Source organism: Bufo bufo, chromosome 4 (assembly GCF_905171765.1).
Source record: "Bufo bufo chromosome 4, aBufBuf1.1, whole genome shotgun sequence".
NCBI classification, from domain to species: domain Eukaryota; kingdom Metazoa; phylum Chordata; class Amphibia; order Anura; family Bufonidae; genus Bufo; species Bufo bufo.
Window position 1 is genome coordinate 14,473,960 of NC_053392.1, and position 18,717 is coordinate 14,492,676.

Below are 18,717 nucleotides of genomic sequence, written 5' to 3' on the forward strand. Positions count from 1 at the left end.
CTGTAACCCGCACCGTGTTTAAATCCCAGTGCAAAACTCATGGGTAGTGACTGTAGCTTCTCCTTCCAGCTAGAAGATCACAGATCCAAGCAGGGCCTTCACTTCAGTGACTACTAATGAAGCCGTATTAGATATGGGTTGGGGGGGCGGCCCCTTTTACAGCACACAATCTTTAATTAAAGAAATTATCTAATAGGACTTCATCAGGATTTGAACTCCAGACCTTCTGTATGGCAGGCAAAAGAGTGACCATTACACTACAGACCTGCTGTGTCGGGATAGCTAAATTTTCTCAGCCTAAAAAGCTATTTTCTTCACAGGCGTAACCTAAAATAAATAGTATATTACTGACATAAAGGGAAAAAATTATGCCATTTACCAATCACCATAAATAATATGTTCACTATATCGTACAGCTTATTACGTCTACGGGGCAGGGCCCCGGAGCAGAAAACTGCCCTCAGAAGCAAGGTTACTGATGATGTATCTACAGAGCATATCCTTACAAGTCCTGCCACGCCTCAGATGTAGACGTGATGTCATCGGGATAGGGTACGAACACAGTGGAAAAGGTCACGTTACCAGGATGGGGTGCAGGAAAACAGGGCATTACAGGTAAACAATCACTATTAGTAAGTGATAACGTGTTGTTTCCTGTCAATTGAGCCCGAAAATTGCATCCATTCTGTATTTTCGCCAGCCAATGGCTGGACATCTGTGGGTACTTAAGGCACCTTTCCCCAGGAGGAAGTGTCTGAGCAATAGGGTTCTTAGTTATCAGTGAAGGTGCATTATTATGACCATGTACTGAACCCCTGCCTGTATTACCAACTCTGACCCACTGGCGCCTGCACTGACCTCTGACTATGCACATATTCTGCCTGACCTTGGCCTGTTACCTGACTACGAGTTTGCCTGATCTTTTGGTGCTTTGACCGGCGTCTCTGACCCCCATGGGTCAGCTGCCAACAACACCGAGAGGGTGGGTCAGCTGCCAACAACATCTCAAGAGGTAGCGGCCTGGTGGCTCCACTGCAGCGAAGTCCAGATCTGTGTATAGCATTTTAAGGGTGAAAATCAGGGGACCACCAGTATAACGCCCTTAGGGATAGCCCACAGCCAAGTTGGCACAGCGATTTCACACCCACTGCCCGTTACAGCTGTATACCACATTAGGATACAGTTTTTTGGGGATTTCATTTTTACAGTGCGGTATGAAGGACATGTTAAATTTATTCTGTAAATCAGTAGGATTATGGTGTTACCACATTTTTACCAATTTATGGAAAGTTTTTTTTTTGTGCCAACTTGCCTGTGGGCCATCCCTAAGGGCGTTATACTGGTGGTCCCCTGATTTTCACCCTTAAAATGCTATACACAGATCTGGACTTCGCTGCAGTGGAGCCACCAGGCCGCTACCTCGAGATGTTGTTGGCAGCTGACCCACCCTCTCGGTGTTGTTGGCAGCTGACCCATGGGGTCAGAGACGCCGGTCAAAGCACCAAAGGATCAGGCAAACGTAGTCAGGTAACAGGCCAAGGTCAGGCCGAATATGTGCATAGTCAGAGGTCAGTGCAGGCGCCAGTGGGTCAATATGGAGGAGAAAAGGACAACTTTTTGGAATTTTAACATACGGATAATAGACGGTTAACTGGAAAAGACCCTTCCTTCTATTGATGTATAAAGTTGCTGTTCATATGTAGTTAATAAAGATACTTTCTCTTATTGATACATATGGTCCAGGTTAGTATGTTATAAGTTCTCACCTATCATTGATGTTCCAAAAATCGTTAGTGATATAGGGCAGGTAATCGTCTTATTCCCTCCCAAGTGTACTTGTTAAAACACTGAGTCTTCTCGCTTCCCCTCTCCTGCGTGTGCCGCTCCGGCCGGCAGCTGGCGTACGCGTGGGGAAGCAAACAGAAGTTAGTCCGGGAGCGTTCCTGCGTGACGTCACACTTGCAAGTACGGATGCCTCCAAAGGTAAAAAGAACATGCGTGTTTCTTCGTCATAGGTAAGTATCTTAGTCCTCCTGGTTACATAGGCGTTCCGTTCCCATGACAACTCCTGCATGATTCAATGGGATTAACCGTTTACCTGCCTCTATTTATTTATTCCCACCATATTTCCAGCAATCCGTTTTCTAGACTATGACGTTTTTGAGAGATCGCTGAAGGAGCTTCTTATGGATGATTTCCCTTCATCTACTTTCCACAGGCACATAATTGATGAAAAGAAAACAGTTCAATTTCTTGGGCTATTAACCCTATAAATCCACCTTACCTTCACATCGTGACACTTGTTTTATATAGTCCCCACCCCTCACATCCATTTTTACTTTCTCAATACCTCCAAATGAAGAACCTAAAAACGGTCCTCCACGATGTTCCGTGTAGCGACGTCTTCTGTATATTATTTATATGTCCCCTTAGTCTTATTTTTAGGGCCCTTTTGGTTCGCCCTACATACATCTTCTCGCAGGGGCATTTTTTGTAGTATATTACTCCTTTTGTATTACATATAATATGGTCCTCAATTTTACGTTGGTCTAGGTCATCCCTAATTTCTGTGATATTCTTTTTTTTTTCTTTACTAATCTACAGTTATTACACATTTTACAGGGAAAAATAACTTTTTTATTATTATTTTTATTACTCAGGTTTGATTTATACCTATAGAGGGGGCTACTAAACTGGCCAGATTACGTGCTTTTTTGAAAGTGAAAATAGGGTATGTCGTTATTTTTCCCCCTATAATTTTATCCTGTTTGAGGATGTCCCAATGTCGTTTGACAATTCGTTCAAAGATCCTTTCTTTTTCACTATATTGTGTTATAATTTCTCCATCCTCCTTACGTTCTGCTTTTATAGTAGGTGTCACGGTTCATCTTCTTTATTTCTTCTTTTATGGGCTCTAGTTTGTTAATTTCATATCCTTTTTCCTCAAATTTTCTGTGTAATTCTTTCGCTTCCTCTTCGAAATGTTCAATTGTGCTACAGCTTCTCCGTAGTCTAATATACTGACTGCGGGGAATATTTGCTAGCCATATGGATAAATGACGGCTATTTAATGAAATAAAGCTATTAGTGTCTGTAGGTTTGTGGTAGGTTTTAGTTTGGATCTGACCATCCGTAATAAAAATTGTGAGGTCTAAAAACTGTATTTCTTGGCGACTCCAGTTTGGAGTAAAGTGCGTTAAAAAGTGTGTCAATAAAGCTTCACCCCCTTTCCAAATAAAAACAACGTCATCAATGAATCTTTTCCAGAGGACAAGGTCCGCGCCCAGAACGCCCTGGGGATATATCATTAGTTCTTCCCACCTCCCCATATATAGGTTAGCGAAACTGGGCGCGAAACTGGTCCCCATTGCGGTCCCCCACATCTGAAGTTAAAATTCATTTTCGTATTTAAAATAATTATGAGTTAAAATGGACATAATACATTCCCCTAAAAAATGTATCTGTTCTTTGGGCAACAAATTTTATTTTTCCAGAAAAAAAAATTCTATAGCTTTTCAGTGCGGGGACCCAGTTAACCCTCTATTATCCGTATGTATATACTTTTGTGAATCTGGGCAGGAGACTTTATTTTGGAGAACCAGCAGCGATTCCCCTTGAAGGAAGACACATAGAAAAAAAGCGGCAGCGCAGGTGTATATTCATTAATTAACTTTAATTTTTTTTTAATCCCACTTATGGGACTTGAAATTGTGATTCAATGCATGACACCTGTTAGTTTAACAGGGACAGGCAACCTATTAGACCCTACCTCTGTCAGAGCTTAATAGGCCACTGTAGATGGCAGACCCGGAAGCCATTGCTAGGACACTGGCTGCTCATACCACAAAATCGAGTAGAAGGTTGACAAAGGGAACCCTATCCCTCTGTCTAACCGCTAACAGGCATCTAAGGGGTTACGATGCCAGGATTGGAGTCAGCTCCGATCCTGGCAGTTACAGCTGGAGCTGGCTGCATCACTTGTGCTCTTGCTGCTGATCTTCTGGGGGGCGCCTGTGAGATCACTATGATGTACATACGTCGTGGAGCACAAACTGTCCCTAATGTGTTGGATATAGACATCGCATGAAAGGGTTAAAGCCGAAGTCTCCACCTCAGTCACATCCACTGTGGTGGTACAAAGGCAAAATGATGTAGACACTGTCCCTGTTGGACATAGCTTTATACTGGTTTAACCCTTAGAGGACTGGGCGCTTTACCGTTCTCTTCTTCACTCCCCGCCTTATAACTTTTTTATTTTTCCATTCACAGCCTTTTTTTTTTTCTGGACAAGTTGTACTTTCTAATGGCTCCATCTACAGTGGAATACAATGTAGTGGGTAGCAGGATTTTTTTTTTATATATTTTTAAAAAACTTAAAAAAATGTTTAAGTCACCCTAGGCAATCATTAGATTGCCCATTGTGTTCTGTGACAGCTATATAGCCATTAGGGGTGAGCGAACCGACTTCGGATGAAACTTAATTTCAATACTGTACAGAGAGAGCACTCCGTCTAGTATTAGAATGTATTGGCTCCGATGAGCCGAAGTTATTACTTTGCGAAGTCTTGCGAGACTTCGCATAATAACTTCAGAAATGGATTTATACTGTAAAAAAACATTTCCAGAACTCTGGTTCGGTTTCAAGTGGTACCAGTTGGAACCGAACCAGAGTTCGGGAAATGTTTTTTTTTTTTTACAGTATAAGTCAATTTCTGAAGTTATTATGCGAAGTCTCGCAAGACTTCGCAAAGTAATAACTTCGGCTCATCGGAGCCAATACATTCTAATACTGTACGGAGTGCTCTCTCTGTACAGTATTGAAATAAAGTTTCATCCGAAGTCGATTCGCTCATCCCTAATAGCCATCATTGAACACTTCATTTTCAATATAACAGTACAGTGCTGCCACCTAGTGGCCTGTATTGGTATAAGTTACTAATAGCTGCTGAAGCCTGCTTGTGGCCTCGGTCTCTTAGTGTAGCGCAACAGGTTCCCCGATCAGTCGGCTCCCGCTTCCAGACCATTCAGATGCTGTGGTAACATTTGACCACAGCAGTAAGGCTGATGGTGGCATACTTCTGCAGTGGGATTCTCCTGTTTGAAACATCAGAAACCTGGCGGCTATGGCGCCCACTGCACGTGTGAGCGGGCGCCAGGTTTAAAGACGCATATATATATACGGCGGTGGTCGAAAAGGAGTTAAGGGCTACGAATACAGATGGCATAAAAAAATAACAAACCACAGCCCTGAGGTCATTGATCCTGAGCCAAAATTGTCCACTATGATGGCCTCACCGGCCAAGAAGACAGGGTTCTTGGCATGAAACCTCCTACAATAAACACCTTATCACATCTGGGTGTGGAGCTCTAAGCATCACCGTAAATGACGGTCTGGAGTCCTTACAAGACTCAGTCAAGGTCTAGGCTTTCTGAGACATTCAGAGACAACTTGCCGTCCCCAGAGGTCTTTTTATTGGCTGAGAGCAGAGACTGAGTACATGTGGACGTCCGATCCCAAGATGGTGTTGGATCTTTGGTCATGATGAGATGGTTCTTTTTCCTGATGCTCTGGGGATGGGGAGAATGTGGCTTCTGAATATTATAAAGGAAAATGAAATAATAAACTTCATAACATTGGATAAAATCTGTGTCTATCGTGCTCTGGATTCTTAGACCTGAAGCTCACAGACAAGCATGCTCCAATCTGTAGGAGAAGTAGTAGTGCTGTGTGCCATCATCATGTCCATGCTGTAGGCTTCTCACGAGGCTCCTCCAGCATTACGTCTTCATACTATGTAAATGCCAAGGCCGCTGGGAAAACCCAGAAGAACATGCAGGACTGAACATTGAGAGCGGAAGCAATGAGTATAAAACCCCACTTTATTAGTCAGACGCAGCCTCCAGTAGCATCTTATGTTGTCATCTCCATTACTAAGACATTGCAGGGGTGGAAGTGATACAGGGCCTGAGAGCCACGTAGTCACTCTCTGCATGGTCCACAGACAGGGCAATCACCATCATGGAGCGCCGCTCATCAGTCTACAGAACATATCCAGAGACAACATCGTTAGAGAAAGGTTCATAATCAGAGAGATAAAAGATCAGTTCTTCGTGGTCGACCACCACCGTTCATTATCGGTTCAATTACTACAAATCTTCACAGCAGAAGACGTGGAATGTGGAGGTGAGGACGAGGGGAACATGATCTGTTCTTCTCTATGCAGTAAGTCATGTGTGAATAACTGACTAGCCAGCAAGACGTCACCGCATCATACAGGCCCCGATGTCCTCCCTTCCCTCGATACACCCAGGTACATGTCAAGTTTTGGACTGTCACAGGATCTCCAATAAGGTGAAACCTCTAGAAGAAGTCTGGAAATGTGTACTGGAGCAGGATGATGGCACCGATGACCAGCACCGCACACAGGATGAAGAGCAGCCACACAGGGTAGGTTCCTTAAAGAGAAAACACAAGAAAGGCCATAGGAGGACATCACTTAATACTTATCCACAACCCTTCAAGGACTTGTCCCGTCTTCATCATTGTAGAACTTTTGAAACGGTCTATTCTTTACTGTATTCAAAAGTCCTGCTCACACAGCTGAAGGTTTGGCACAATATACCCATTCCATGCCAGCTTTTATGAGCTAAACAACCGGGACAAAGTCTACCAGAAGGTTTCATCATATAATGGTGACGACAGACATTGTGTCACTGGATCTACCCAAGAGTGGAGACATCTAACCAATGACCCAGTATCAGAAGATGCATTAGTCATATCACCTCCAGCTATAAGGACATAGCTCAGCAAGGTTGTGACTGGGAGGAAGAGGCGAGGCTGTGACACTTTAACATCTTACTAGTAGACCTCTTGCCCCTGATGTTGAGCCCAAAGAACCTAGTCTCCCAAGGTCGGGACCGTCACAGAGCACAAATCTAAAGATTCCCACATCTCAGATTACATTTTGGTGACCCTCAACATCCCCCTCATCGTTCAACAGACTCTGCAGATGCCTCATGTCTCTTTATGGAGCTGGGGGGAGGGTGGACACCTACGTCTGTTGGGCAGCACGTGTAGTTTACAGCGGCTGTCCACCGCCACACTCAGCATGGCCGTCTCATTGTCGCCACGTAGAGCCCGTCCTTCCTTTGAGTCTGGGATGAAGGCCAAGTCAGTGACCACAATGCCGTGCGCTTCCTGCACGTAGTACAGCTTCTGTAGAGAGAGAGGAGACAGCAGGTGATGGGCATGAAGACAGTGAGGAAGAGGAGGAGGATGAGAAAAAGAAGAAGAGGCGAAAGATGCAAAGGAGGAGGGGAGGATGATGAGGTGGAGAAGAGGAAGGAGAAGAAAGGGAAGAAGAAGATGATGAGAGAAGAGTAGGAGGAATAAGGAGGAGGGGGAAGAAAGAGATGAAGATTAAGAAGAACATGGAGTGGTAGAAGAAAGAAGGGTCAGAAGGGAGAGGAGGGCGAAAAAGAAGAAGAGTAAGCGCAGGAGATCCGCATACGCCAACACATTAACAGATCTCCACCGCAGTTACGACTCCCATACTACGGCTGCTCCTAGCCCCTCCAACAGCCCACTATGAGACACACTGACCCTTTCCTCCAGTCACATCTAAAGCTGCACCTGCCATTCTATAGTCCCATCATATTTTACAGTCCTGCCACAATTCTGACCTCAAGTGCAGACACTCAACATGATGCAGACACTTAACCTACATCACAGGACCCTCCCACCGTAGCCCCCCTCCCCGACTACAACATGGCAGCACAAACCTGAAGAGAATAAGAAATGTAGATGGCAACGGAGCCGGTGACGGAGCCAAGACCGAGGAACGTTCCACAGTCACTGCAACAACAAGAGGACCAATGGTATTATCACAGCTCCACACAGACGAGACCCGCGGGGGAGGGGTTAATCAATAACGGGAAGAGACAAGACATGGGGGAAGAGGTCGTCAATAACAAAAAGAGACAAGACGTATGGGGGAAGGGGTCGTCAATAACGGGAAGAGACAAGATGTGGGGAGAGGGGTCTTCAATAACGGGAAGAGACAAGACGTATGGGGGAAGGGGTCGTCAATAACAAAAAGAGACAAGACGTATGGGGGAAGGGGTCGTCAATAACGGGAAGAGACAAGATGTGGGGAGAGGGGTCTTCAATAACGGGAAGAGACAAGACGTATGGGGGAAGGGGTCGTCAATAACAAAAAGAGACAAGAAGTAGGGGGGAGGGGTCATCAATAACGGGAAGAGACAAGATGTGGGGGGAGGGGTCTTCAATAACGGGAAGAGACAGGATGTGGGGGGAGGGGTTGTCAATAACGGTAAGAGACAAGACATGGGGGAGGGGTCTTCAATAACGGGAAAAGACAGGATGTGGGGGGAGGGGTTGTCAATAACGGTAAGAGACAAGACATGGGGGAGGGGTCGTCAATAACGGGAAGAGACAGGACGTGGGGGGAGGGGTCATCAATAAGAAGAGAAGACGTGGGGGAGGGGGCGTCAATAACGGTAAGAGAAGACGTGGGGGGAGGAGTCGTCAATAACAGGAAAAGACAAGACGTGGGGGGAGGGGTCATCAATAACGGGAAGAGACAGGATGTGGGGGGAGGGGTCATCAATAAGACATCACGGGCAGGGTCCTCACCTCACTGCCAGGCAGGAGATGACCTCATTACCACACGGCTCGGTGAGGAGCGGCAGGAAGCTGTGTCCGTCCCACTTGGTGATGTAACACTGCGGGGGGCGCCGTTCTCTTTTATGAGGGATCTGCACTGTGTAGAGACGGAGACTTTTCTTCTGATCCAGCACCTTCCCGAACCTGGAGATGTACAGTCACCCCTCATATACGGACTGTGCCCCGTGTTCCCCCGCACACGCACACCCCCTCACCTGCACGACCGGTATTTATACATTCTGTCCGGGATGTTCGGAAGATTTTCATTCCAGCTCAGCTCCGAAAGAAGTTGGTCGGACTCCCAGACACAGCAGCGGAAATCCTGGCCGACCGTCACCACCTGCGCGAGTCACATGACCATCACCAGACACCCACATGAGAAGCCCCCGGGAATATCCCACCAGAGACCACCAAATTCCCAGATGACTAGCACCTCCCCCCCCCCCCCCGACAGATGACTAGCACCCCCCCCTTCCCCCCCGACAGATGACTAGCGCCCCTCGGTCACCTTATTATCAGGGCTGACAGTGATGTCTTCTATTTCTCCTTCATGCGCTTTGAAATCATAAAGTTTCTTCATTTCAGGAAACTGAAAGATAAAGAAGAAAAGATGAGAATGAAGAGACCACAGGGAGAGACCGCCACCCCACCCCCCTCATCGTGTCTGCAGGGGGCCTACTTTTAGTAGAATGAAGGGACCACAGGGCTCCTCCGTCACGATAGGACGCCCCTCCGCTCCCCCCGTCACCGTAGGATGCCCCTCCGCAAACCGCCCCTCCCCCGTCACTGTAGGACGCCCCTCCCCTCCCCCGTCACAGTAGGACGCCCCTCCTCTCCCCCCGTCAGCACTCTTAGCTAGAGGTATTTTGGCAGCAGGTTTCCTCGTGTCTGGAGTCAGGTACAGCCCACCTGCACCCTCCATCACTCCACCTGCACCCTCCATCACTCCACCTGCACCCTCCATCACTCCACCTGCACCCTCCATCACTCCACCTGCACCCTCCATCACTCCACCTGCACCCTCCATCACTCCACCTGCACCCTCCATCACTGACATTTCAAGACTTCCACTTTGTATTTAGCTGAGCGCGGGTCTCATGAGATGCGTCCCTCCATACCATAGAGTACGTACCTCCCACACACGCACGCACCCATCGGCTCCCCCTGTCAGCAGCTTGGTAGAGTCCACACTAAAGCACACAGCCTTCTGTAGGTGATCAGGACTGAGGTCGGTCTGTACCACTGTCACTGGGTGCAGGGAGATCTCTGGGGTCTCATTCTTGGTGCCCCCCGCTGAGGTCTCTGGGTTACTCTTAGAAGGTTTCCTCTTCCTTGATCCCCGATCATTGACCCCTAAGATCAGACAGCATGTAAGTACAAGGACAGAGGATAGTCTGAGGGGGTGACGGGGAGGACAGAGGATAGTCTGAGGGGGTGACGGGGAGGACAGAGGATAGTCTGAGGGGGTGACGGGGAGGACAGAGGATAGTCTGAGGGGGTGACGGGGAGGACAGAGGATAGTCTGAGGGGGTGACGGGGAGGACAGAGGATAGTCTGAGGGGGTGACGGGGAGGACAGAGGATAGTCTGAGGGGGTGACGGGGAGGACAGAGGATAGTCTGAGGGGGTGACGGGGAGGACAGAGGATAGTCTGAGGGGGTGACGGGGAGGACAGAGGATAGTCTGAGGGGGTGACGGGGAGGACAGAGGATAGTCTGAGGGGGTGACGGGGAGGACAGAGGATAGTCTGAGGGGGTGACGGGGAGGACAGAGGATAGTCTGAGGGGGTGACGGGGAGGACAGAGGATAGTCTGAGGGGGTGACGGGGAGGACAGAGGATAGTCTGAGGGGGTGACGGGGAGGACAGAGGATAGTCTGAGGGGGGTGACGGGGAGGACAGAGGATAGTCTGAGGGGGTGACGGGGAGGACAGAGGATAGTCTGAGGGGGTGACGGGGAGGACAGAGGATAGTCTGAGGGGGTGACGGGGAGGACAGAGGATAGTCTGAGGGGGTGACGGGGAGGACAGAGGATAGTCTGAGGGGGTGACGGGGAGGACAGAGGATAGTCTGAGGGGGTGACGGGGAGGACAGAGGATAGTCTGAGGGGGTGACGGGGAGGACAGAGGATAGTCTGAGGGGGTGACGGGGAGGACAGAGGATAGTCTGAGGGGGTGACGGGGAGGACAGAGGATAGTCTGAGGGGGTGGCGGGGAGGACAGAGGATAGTCTGAGGGGGTGACGGGGAGGACAGAGGATAGTCTGAGGGGGTGACGGGGAGGACAGAGGATAGTCTGAGGGGGTGACGGGGAGGACAGAGGATAGTCTGAGGGGGTGACGGGGAGGACAGAGGATAGTCTGAGGGGGTGACGGGGAGGACAGAGGATAGTCTGAGGGGGTGACGGGGAGGACAGAGGATAGTCTGAGGGGGTGACGGGGAGGACAGAGGATAGTCTGAGGGGGTGACGGGGAGGACAGAGGATAGTCTGGTAGGGGGAGGTGGAGGGTGACGCAGAGGACAGAGGATAGTCTGGTAGGGGGAGGTGGAGGGTGACGCAGAGGACAGAGGATAGTCTGGTAGGGGGAGGTGGAGGGTGACGCAGAGGACAGAGGATAGTCTGGTAGGGGGAGGTGGAGGGTGACGCAGAGGACAGAGGATAGTCTGGTAGGGGGAGGTGGAGGGTGACGCAGAGGACAGAGGATAGTCTGGTAGGGGGAGGTGGAGGGTGACGCAGAGGACAGAGGATAGTCTGGTAGGGGAAGGTGGAGGGTGACAGGGAGGACAGAGGATAGTCTGAGGGGGTGACAGGGAGGACAGAGGATAGTCTGAGGGGGTGACAGGGAGGACAGAGGATAGTCTGAGGGGGTAATGCAAAAGACAGAGGATAGTCTGGTCAGGGGAGATGGGGAGGACAGTGGATAGTCTGGTGGGGGCAAATGAAAGGTGACGCGGAGGACACAGGATAGTCTCAGGGGAAAAGGTGAAGCAGAGGACAGTTTGGGGGGGGGGGGGGGGGGAGGACAGAGGATAGTCTGGGGGAGGCAGAGGTTGACGCAGAGGATAGTTAAGGGGGGGGGGGGGGGGGGGAGTAGGGTCACAGAGAGGGCAGAGGTTAGTTGGGGGGGAGGAAGGTGACAGAGAAGGCAGAGGTTAGGGTCTGGGGAAAGGGTGACGCAGAAGTTAGTTCGGGGAGGGGGGGTATAGGACACAAAGGATAGTCTGGATGGGGGGGGGGGGGGGGGGGGGAGTAGCGTCACACAAAGGGCAGAGGTTAGTTGGAGGGGAGGGGGGACACAGAAGGCAGAGGCTGGCCCAGGGGTCACAGTCATTGGGGAGTGAGGAGGGGGCTCAGTTACCGGTCTGGTCGTTGCGCCCGTCCCCCTGGCGGTGCTGGTATTGGAGGATGTAGCAGCAGTCGTCCTGGCCGGTGGCGAGCATGTCTCCGGTGAGCGCCAGGCTCATAGTGGCCCTGGTGTCAGTGTCGTGAGCATGGAGCAGCGAGGCGCTGACCCGGCCTGAGATCCGCTCCAGCCGCAGGAAGTGCTGGGGGGAGAAGCGCGGTGGTCAGTACAGAGGCGGGCTTCACTGTGCCAGGGGTGGGTGCTGCACACTTACCAGGGCATTCTTGATGCCAGTCTTAGAGGCTCCGCCCCCTCCGCCGGTGACCACTGTCCCTGTGTCTCGGTGAACGCGCACAGTGTAGAGGGGGAAGGGGGCGCAGTACAGGTCGGGGTGCCGGCGTCTGCCCATCTTCACCTGCAAAACACAAGAGGGTGAGAATTATAACATATCCTGGGGGGAGGCGATGGACGAGCGGACAGAGGGACCAGGAACCCCAGCATAACCTGCCAGAGAGGCAGAGGGACCAGGAACCCCAGCATAACCTGGCAGGGGGGCAGAGGGACCAGGAACCCCAGCATAACCTGCCAGGGGGGCAGAGGGACCAGGAACCCCAGCATAACCTGCCAGGGGGGCAGAGGGACCAGGAACCCCAGCATAACCTGCCAGGGGGGCAGAGGGACCAGGAACCCCAGCATAACCTGCCAGGGGGGCAGAGGGACCAGGAACCCCAGCATAACCTGCCAGGGGGGCAGAGGGACCAGGAACCCCAGCATAACCTGCCAGGGGGGCAGAGGGACCAGGAACCCCAGCATAACCTGCCAGGGGGGCAGAGGGACCAGGAACCCCAGCATAACCTGCCAGGGGGGCAGAGGGACCAGGAACCCCAGCATAACCTGCCAGGGGGGCAGAGGGACCAGGAACCCCAGCATAACCTGGCAGGGGGGCAGAGGGACCAGGAACCCCAGCATAACCTGCCAGGGGGGCAGAGGGACCAGGAACCCCAGCATAACCTGCCAGGGGGGCAGAGGGACCAGGAACCCCAGCATAACCTGACAGGGGGGCAGAGGGACCAGGAACCCCAGCATAACCTGACAGGGGGGCAGAGGGACCAGGAACCCCAGCATAACCTGACAGGGGGGCAGAGGGACCAGGAACCCCAGCATAACCTGACAGGGGGGCAGAGGGACCAGGAACCCCAGCATAACCTGGCAGGGGGGCAGAGGGACCAGGAACCCCAGCATAACCTGGCAGGGGGGCAGAGGGACCAGGAACCCCAGCATAACCTGGCAGGGGGGCAGAGGGACCAGGAACCCCAGCATAACCTGGCAGGGGGGCAGAGGGACCAGGAACCCCAGCATAACCTGGCAGGGGGGCAGAGGGACCAGGAACCCCAGCATAACCTGGCAGGGGGGCAGAGGGACCAGGAACCCCAGCATAACCTGCCAGGGGGGCAGAGGGACCAGGAACCCCAGCATAACCTGCCAGGGGGGCAGAGGGACCAGGAACCCCAGCATAACCTGCCAGGGGGGCAGAGGGACCAGGAACCCCAGCATAACCTGCCAGGGGGGCAGAGGGACCAGGAACCCCAGCATAACCTGACAGGGGGGCAGAGGGACCAGGAACCCCAGCATAACCTGGCAGGGGGGCAGAGGGACCAGGAACCCCAGCATAACCTGGCAGGGGGCAGAGGGACCAGGAACCCCAGCATAACCTGGCAGAGGGACCAGGAACCCCAGCATAACCTGCCAGAGGGGCAGAGGGACCAGGAACCCCAGCATAACCTGCCAGGGGGGCAGAGGGACCAGGAACCCCAGCATAACCTGCCAGGGGGGCAGAGGGACCAGGAACCCCAGCATAACCTGCCAGGGGGGCAGAGGGACCAGGAACCCCAGCATAACCTGCCAGGGGGGCAGAGGGACCAGGAACCCCAGCATAACCTGCCAGGGGGGCAGAGGGACCAGGAACCCCAGCATAACCTGCCAGGGGGGCAGAGGGACCAGGAACCCCAGCATAACCTGCCAGGGGGGCAGAGGGACCAGGAACCCCAGCATAACCTGCCAGAGGGACCAGGAACCAGGAACCCCAGCATAACCTGCCAGAGGGACCAGGAACCCCAGTATAACCTGCCAGAGGGGCCAGCAACCCCAGCATAACCTGCCAGAGGGGCAGAGGGACCAGGAACCCCAGCATAACCTGGCAGAGGGACCAGGAACCCCAGCATAACCTGGCAGGGGGGTAGAGGGACCAGGAACCCCAGCATAACCTGGCAGGGGAGCAGAGGGACCAGGAACCTCAGCATAACCTGCCAGAGGGACCAGGAACCCCAGCATAACTTGCCAGAGGGACCAGCAACCCCAGCATAACCTGCCAGAGGGACCAGGAACCCCAGCATAGCCTGCCAGAGGGACCAGGAACCCCAGCATAGCCTGGCAGGGGGGGGCAGAGGGACCAGGAACCCCAGAATAACCTGGCAGGGGAGCAGAGGGACCAGGAACCCCAGCACAACCTGCCAGAGGGACCAGGAACCTCAGCATAACCTGCCAGAGGGGCAGAGGGACCAGGAACCCCAGCATAACCTGCCAGAAGGGCAGAGGGACCAGGAACCCCAGCATAACCTGCCAGAGGGACCAGGAACCCCAGCAGAACCTGTCAGGGGGGCAGAGGGACCAGGAACCCCAGCAGAACCTGTCGGGGGGGGGCAGAGGGACCAGGAACCTCAGCATACCCTGTCGGGGGGGCAGAGAGACCCCCATTACACATACTATTGCCCCCAATACCTGTAGGTACAGATAACCGCTCCCGTTACATTCCACGTTTCCCCGTTCACTGATCAGCAGGATCTGGGACAGGACACAAGCACCGCGCATGCGCGCTCAGAACGCCTGCTCAGTAGGAAGTAGCTACGAGACAGTCATCAGATGTATTCAGCAGCGGTTTTACTAAGCCACGCCCACCAGAGTTTCTATTGACACGTCAGCTGTTTACAACCTGTCCGCGCTGCGGCGCCATTTTACCGGAGCCAGCCTCCTCCACTGAATGTGAACGAGCTACGGAAAGATGGCGGCTCCGGAATAGCTCATTGTGTGGTCACAGACCTCATATTGTCAATTAGACAAGGTAGGGCTGCAGGTTACAGGGAGGCTCCACCAAGTAAAGTCCTGACAGGGGATGCACACTGGAGTGCACCAGATGATGGAAGATATATATACCTTCTAGAAACAGAGGGGGAGATTTATCAAACTGGTGTAAAGTGGAACTGGCTTTGTTGCCCTTAGCAACCAATCAGATTCCACCTTTCATTTCCCAAAGGCGCTGTCAAAAATGAAAGGTGGGATCTGATTGGTTGCCATGGGCAACTAAGCCAGTTCTACTTTACACCAGTTTGATAAATCTCCCCCACTCACATACTGAGCTATTACCATCCCCACATCCGTCTCCAGGGGTTACATTACTATATACTGCTATTACTGCTAATTACCTCAATAAGGAGCCCAGCACCGCCCCACTGCTAATTTATTCGCTCCTCTTCTCCCACGTAATGTTTGTGCAGCACCCCTAATCCCGCGCATGCGCCCTGGATACACATGTCAGCGCCTGCGCGGTGTCCTGGCATCGGCCTCACAGAACTCATCGCGCATGCTCCAGCTTCGCTTGCTCCTCCGCCCGCCCGGCAAGTCGCGCCACTCCGCTCTTCCTTGAATGACAATGACAGGACACCGCACGGGCGCTGACTTGTGTATCCAGGGCCCAGTAATAATAATGCCCCATTAGTGCCCCCTAGTAATAGTAATGCCCCCAGTTGCGCCCCCCAGTAATATTAATGCCCCCATTAGTGCCCCCCAGTAATAGTAATGCCCCCAGTTGCGCCCCTAGTAATATTAATGCCCCCATTAGTGCCCGCCAGTAATATTAATGCCCCCATTAGTGCCCCCAGTAATATTAATGCCTCCATTAGTGCCCGCCAGTAATAGTAATGCCCCCATTAGTGCCCGCCAGTAATAGTAATGCCCCCATTAGTGCCCGCCAGGAATAGTAATGCCCCATTAGTACCCCCAGTAATATTAATGCCTCATTAGTACCCCTCAGTAATAGTAATGCCCCCATTAGTGCCACTCAGAATAATGCCCCCATTAGAGCCCTCCAGTAATAATAATGCCCCATTAGTGCCCCCCAGTAACAGTAATGCCCCCAGTTGCGCCCCCCAGTAATAGTAATGCCCCCATTCGTGTCCACCAGTAATATTAGAGCCCCCATTAGTGCCCACCAGTAATATTAATGCCCCCATTAGTGCCCCCCAGTAATATTAGTTCTGCCAAAATTAATAATGCCCCTATTAGTGCCCCCAGTAATATTAATGCCCCCATTAGTGCCCCCCAGTAATATTAGTGCTCCCAAAATTATTAATGCCCCTATTAGTGCCCCCCAGTAATATTAATGCCCCCATTAGTGCCTCCAGTAATACTAATGCCCCCGTTAGTGCCCCCCAGTATTATTAATGCCCCCATTAGTGCCCCCCAGTAATAGTAATGCCCCCATTAGTGCCCCCCCAGAAATAGCAATGCCCCCATTAGTGCCTGCCAGTAATATTAATGCCACCATTAGTGCCACCAGTAATAGTAATGCCCCCATTAGAGCCCCCAGTAATAGTAATGCCCCATTAGAGCCCCCCAGTAATAATAATGCCCCCATTAGTGCCCCCTAGTAATAGTAATGCCCCCCGTTGCGCCCCCAGTAATATTAATGCCCCATTAGGGCCTGCCAGTAATATTAATGCCCCCATTAGTGCCCCCAGTAATATTAATGCCTCCATTAGTGACCCCCAGAGTAATGCCCCCCATTAGAGCCCCCAGTAATAGTAATGCCCCCATTAGAGCCCCCAGTAATAATAATGCCCCCATTAGTGCCCCCTAGTAATAGTAATGCCCCCAGTTGCGCCCCCCAGTAATATTAATGCCCCCGTTAGTGCCTGCCAATAATATTAATGCCCCCATTAGTGCCCCCAGTAATATTAATGCCTCCATTAGTGCCCCCCCAGTAATATTACTTCTCAGTAATATTAATGCCCCTATTAGTGCCCCCCAAAATTAATAATGCCCCCATTAGTGCCCCCCAGTAATAGTAATGCCTCCATTAATGCCCCCCATAATAATGCAAAACCCTGTGAATGGCCGGAGACAAACAGCTCGGTCTCTGTGTGTGAGATGGTATGAATGATGGATGTCATATAGGGATATCCCTCACCTACTTACAATAGGAACTCCTATATAAAACCTATAGGGGCACCATACAATTCACCATTGTAAACACACCGGGGGAGCTGCGGTGATATACAGAAAACAGCCCCCGCAGCAATACCATCACCCCCTAGTGGAGTTACAGATAGTTAATGAAGGGCCAGGAATGGCTGCAGAGTATTTATGGGGTATTTTACCTCCTAAACAGAGCGCACAGCGTGCGACAGCGACCACTGAAAGATATTTAGTTATTGACTCCAGCCCCTAACTGCAGCCCGATAGTTTTAGATCAGCCCACAGTATTGTTCTCTCCGGACGTATATATATATATATATATATAAAAAAGCAAATAATAAAGTTTGAAGTTTTAATACATACATAGGACCCCTAAAGGGATTGTTCGGTCAGTTGACCGTATTTTGATTTCCCCAGTAATAATGCCCCCATTAGAGCTCCTCAGTAATAGTAATGCCCCCATTAGTGCCCCAGTAATAGTAATGCCCCCATTAGTGCCCCCAGTAATAGTAATGTCCCCCATTAGTGCCCCTAGTAATAGTAATGCCCCCATTAGTGCCCCTAGTAATAGTAATGTCCCCATTAGTGCCCCAGGCATAGTAATGCCCCCATTAGTGCCCCCAGTAATAGTAATGTCCCCAATTAGTGCCCCTAGTAATAGTAATGCCCCCATTAGTGCCCCTAGTAATAGTAATGCCCCCATTAGTGCCCCCAGTAATAGTAATGTCCCCATTAGTGCCCCGGCCATTAACAGTAAATCACATACAGTACAATACTCATTATGATAAAAACAATGCACAAAACCTATTTTCATTATAAAACATTATTATGGACCCAACCTGTGCTGCTAACTACCGACCTGTTTCTAACCTCCCCTTCATCTCTAAACTCCTTGAACGTCTTGTCTACTCTCGCTTAATAAGCTATCTCTCTGCAAACTCTCTTCTTGACCCCTTACAATCTGCCTTTCACCCTCTTCACTCTACAGAAACTGCCCTCACTAAAGTGTGTAACGATCTCCTAACAGCAAAAAAGAAATGGTGACTACTCTCTACTGATTCTGCTGGATCTCTCTGCAGCATTTGATACCGTAGACCATAAACTCCTCCTCACCATGCTCCACTCAATTGGCCTTAAGGACACTGCTCTCTCTTGGTTCTCTTCCTATCTCTCGGGCCGCTCCTTTAGTGTATCATTCGCTGGCTCTTCTTCTTCTCCTCTTCCTCTTGATGTCGGCGTTCCTTAGGGCTCAGTACTAGGTCCTCTACTCTTCTCCCTCTATACAGCCCCCATGGGACAGACTATCAGTAGATTTGTATGGCGATAGGTTGATGGTAAAATGAGGAACCTAAGATATGTGTGTGGCCCACTCTGCAGAGATGAGAAGTGGCCGACATAATTCATCATGACGTTCTGGTTCGAATGGAGAAGATGAGGAAAGA

The 18,717-nt window shown here is 51.2% G+C and overlaps 1 protein-coding gene across 1 annotated transcript; it reads right to left on the bottom strand.

Annotated features, from left to right (window-relative positions):
- Positions 1-5,437: 5,437 nt before the first annotated feature.
- PREB (prolactin regulatory element binding) lies at positions 5,438-14,933 on the bottom strand. The gene is made up of 10 exons (XM_040426857.1): positions 14,804-14,933; positions 12,300-12,440; positions 12,041-12,227; positions 9,819-10,039; positions 9,195-9,275; positions 8,902-9,026; positions 8,657-8,830; positions 7,783-7,855; positions 7,057-7,216; positions 5,438-6,456 (listed from the first exon to the last, which is right to left on the bottom strand). Exons 1-10 carry the CDS (start codon positions 14,891-14,893, stop codon positions 6,362-6,364), a joined length of 1,347 nt encoding a protein of 448 aa, XP_040282791.1. The 5' UTR covers positions 14,894-14,933; the 3' UTR covers positions 5,438-6,361.
- Positions 14,934-18,717: the final 3,784 nt, after the last annotated feature.

Coding starts and splice junctions, on each gene's coding strand:
- PREB (XM_040426857.1), bottom strand. CDS start 14,893: ATGCGCGGTGCTTGTGTCCTGTCCCAGATCCTGCTGATCAGTGAACGG. Junction 12,441..14,803: donor GCGGTTATCTGTACCTACAG/GTATTGGGGGCA, acceptor TGTGTTTTGCAG/GTGAAGATGGGCAGACGCCG. Junction 10,040..12,040: donor CGGGCGCAACGACCAGACCG/GTAACTGAGCCC, acceptor GTCTGATCTTAG/GGGTCAATGATCGGGGATCA.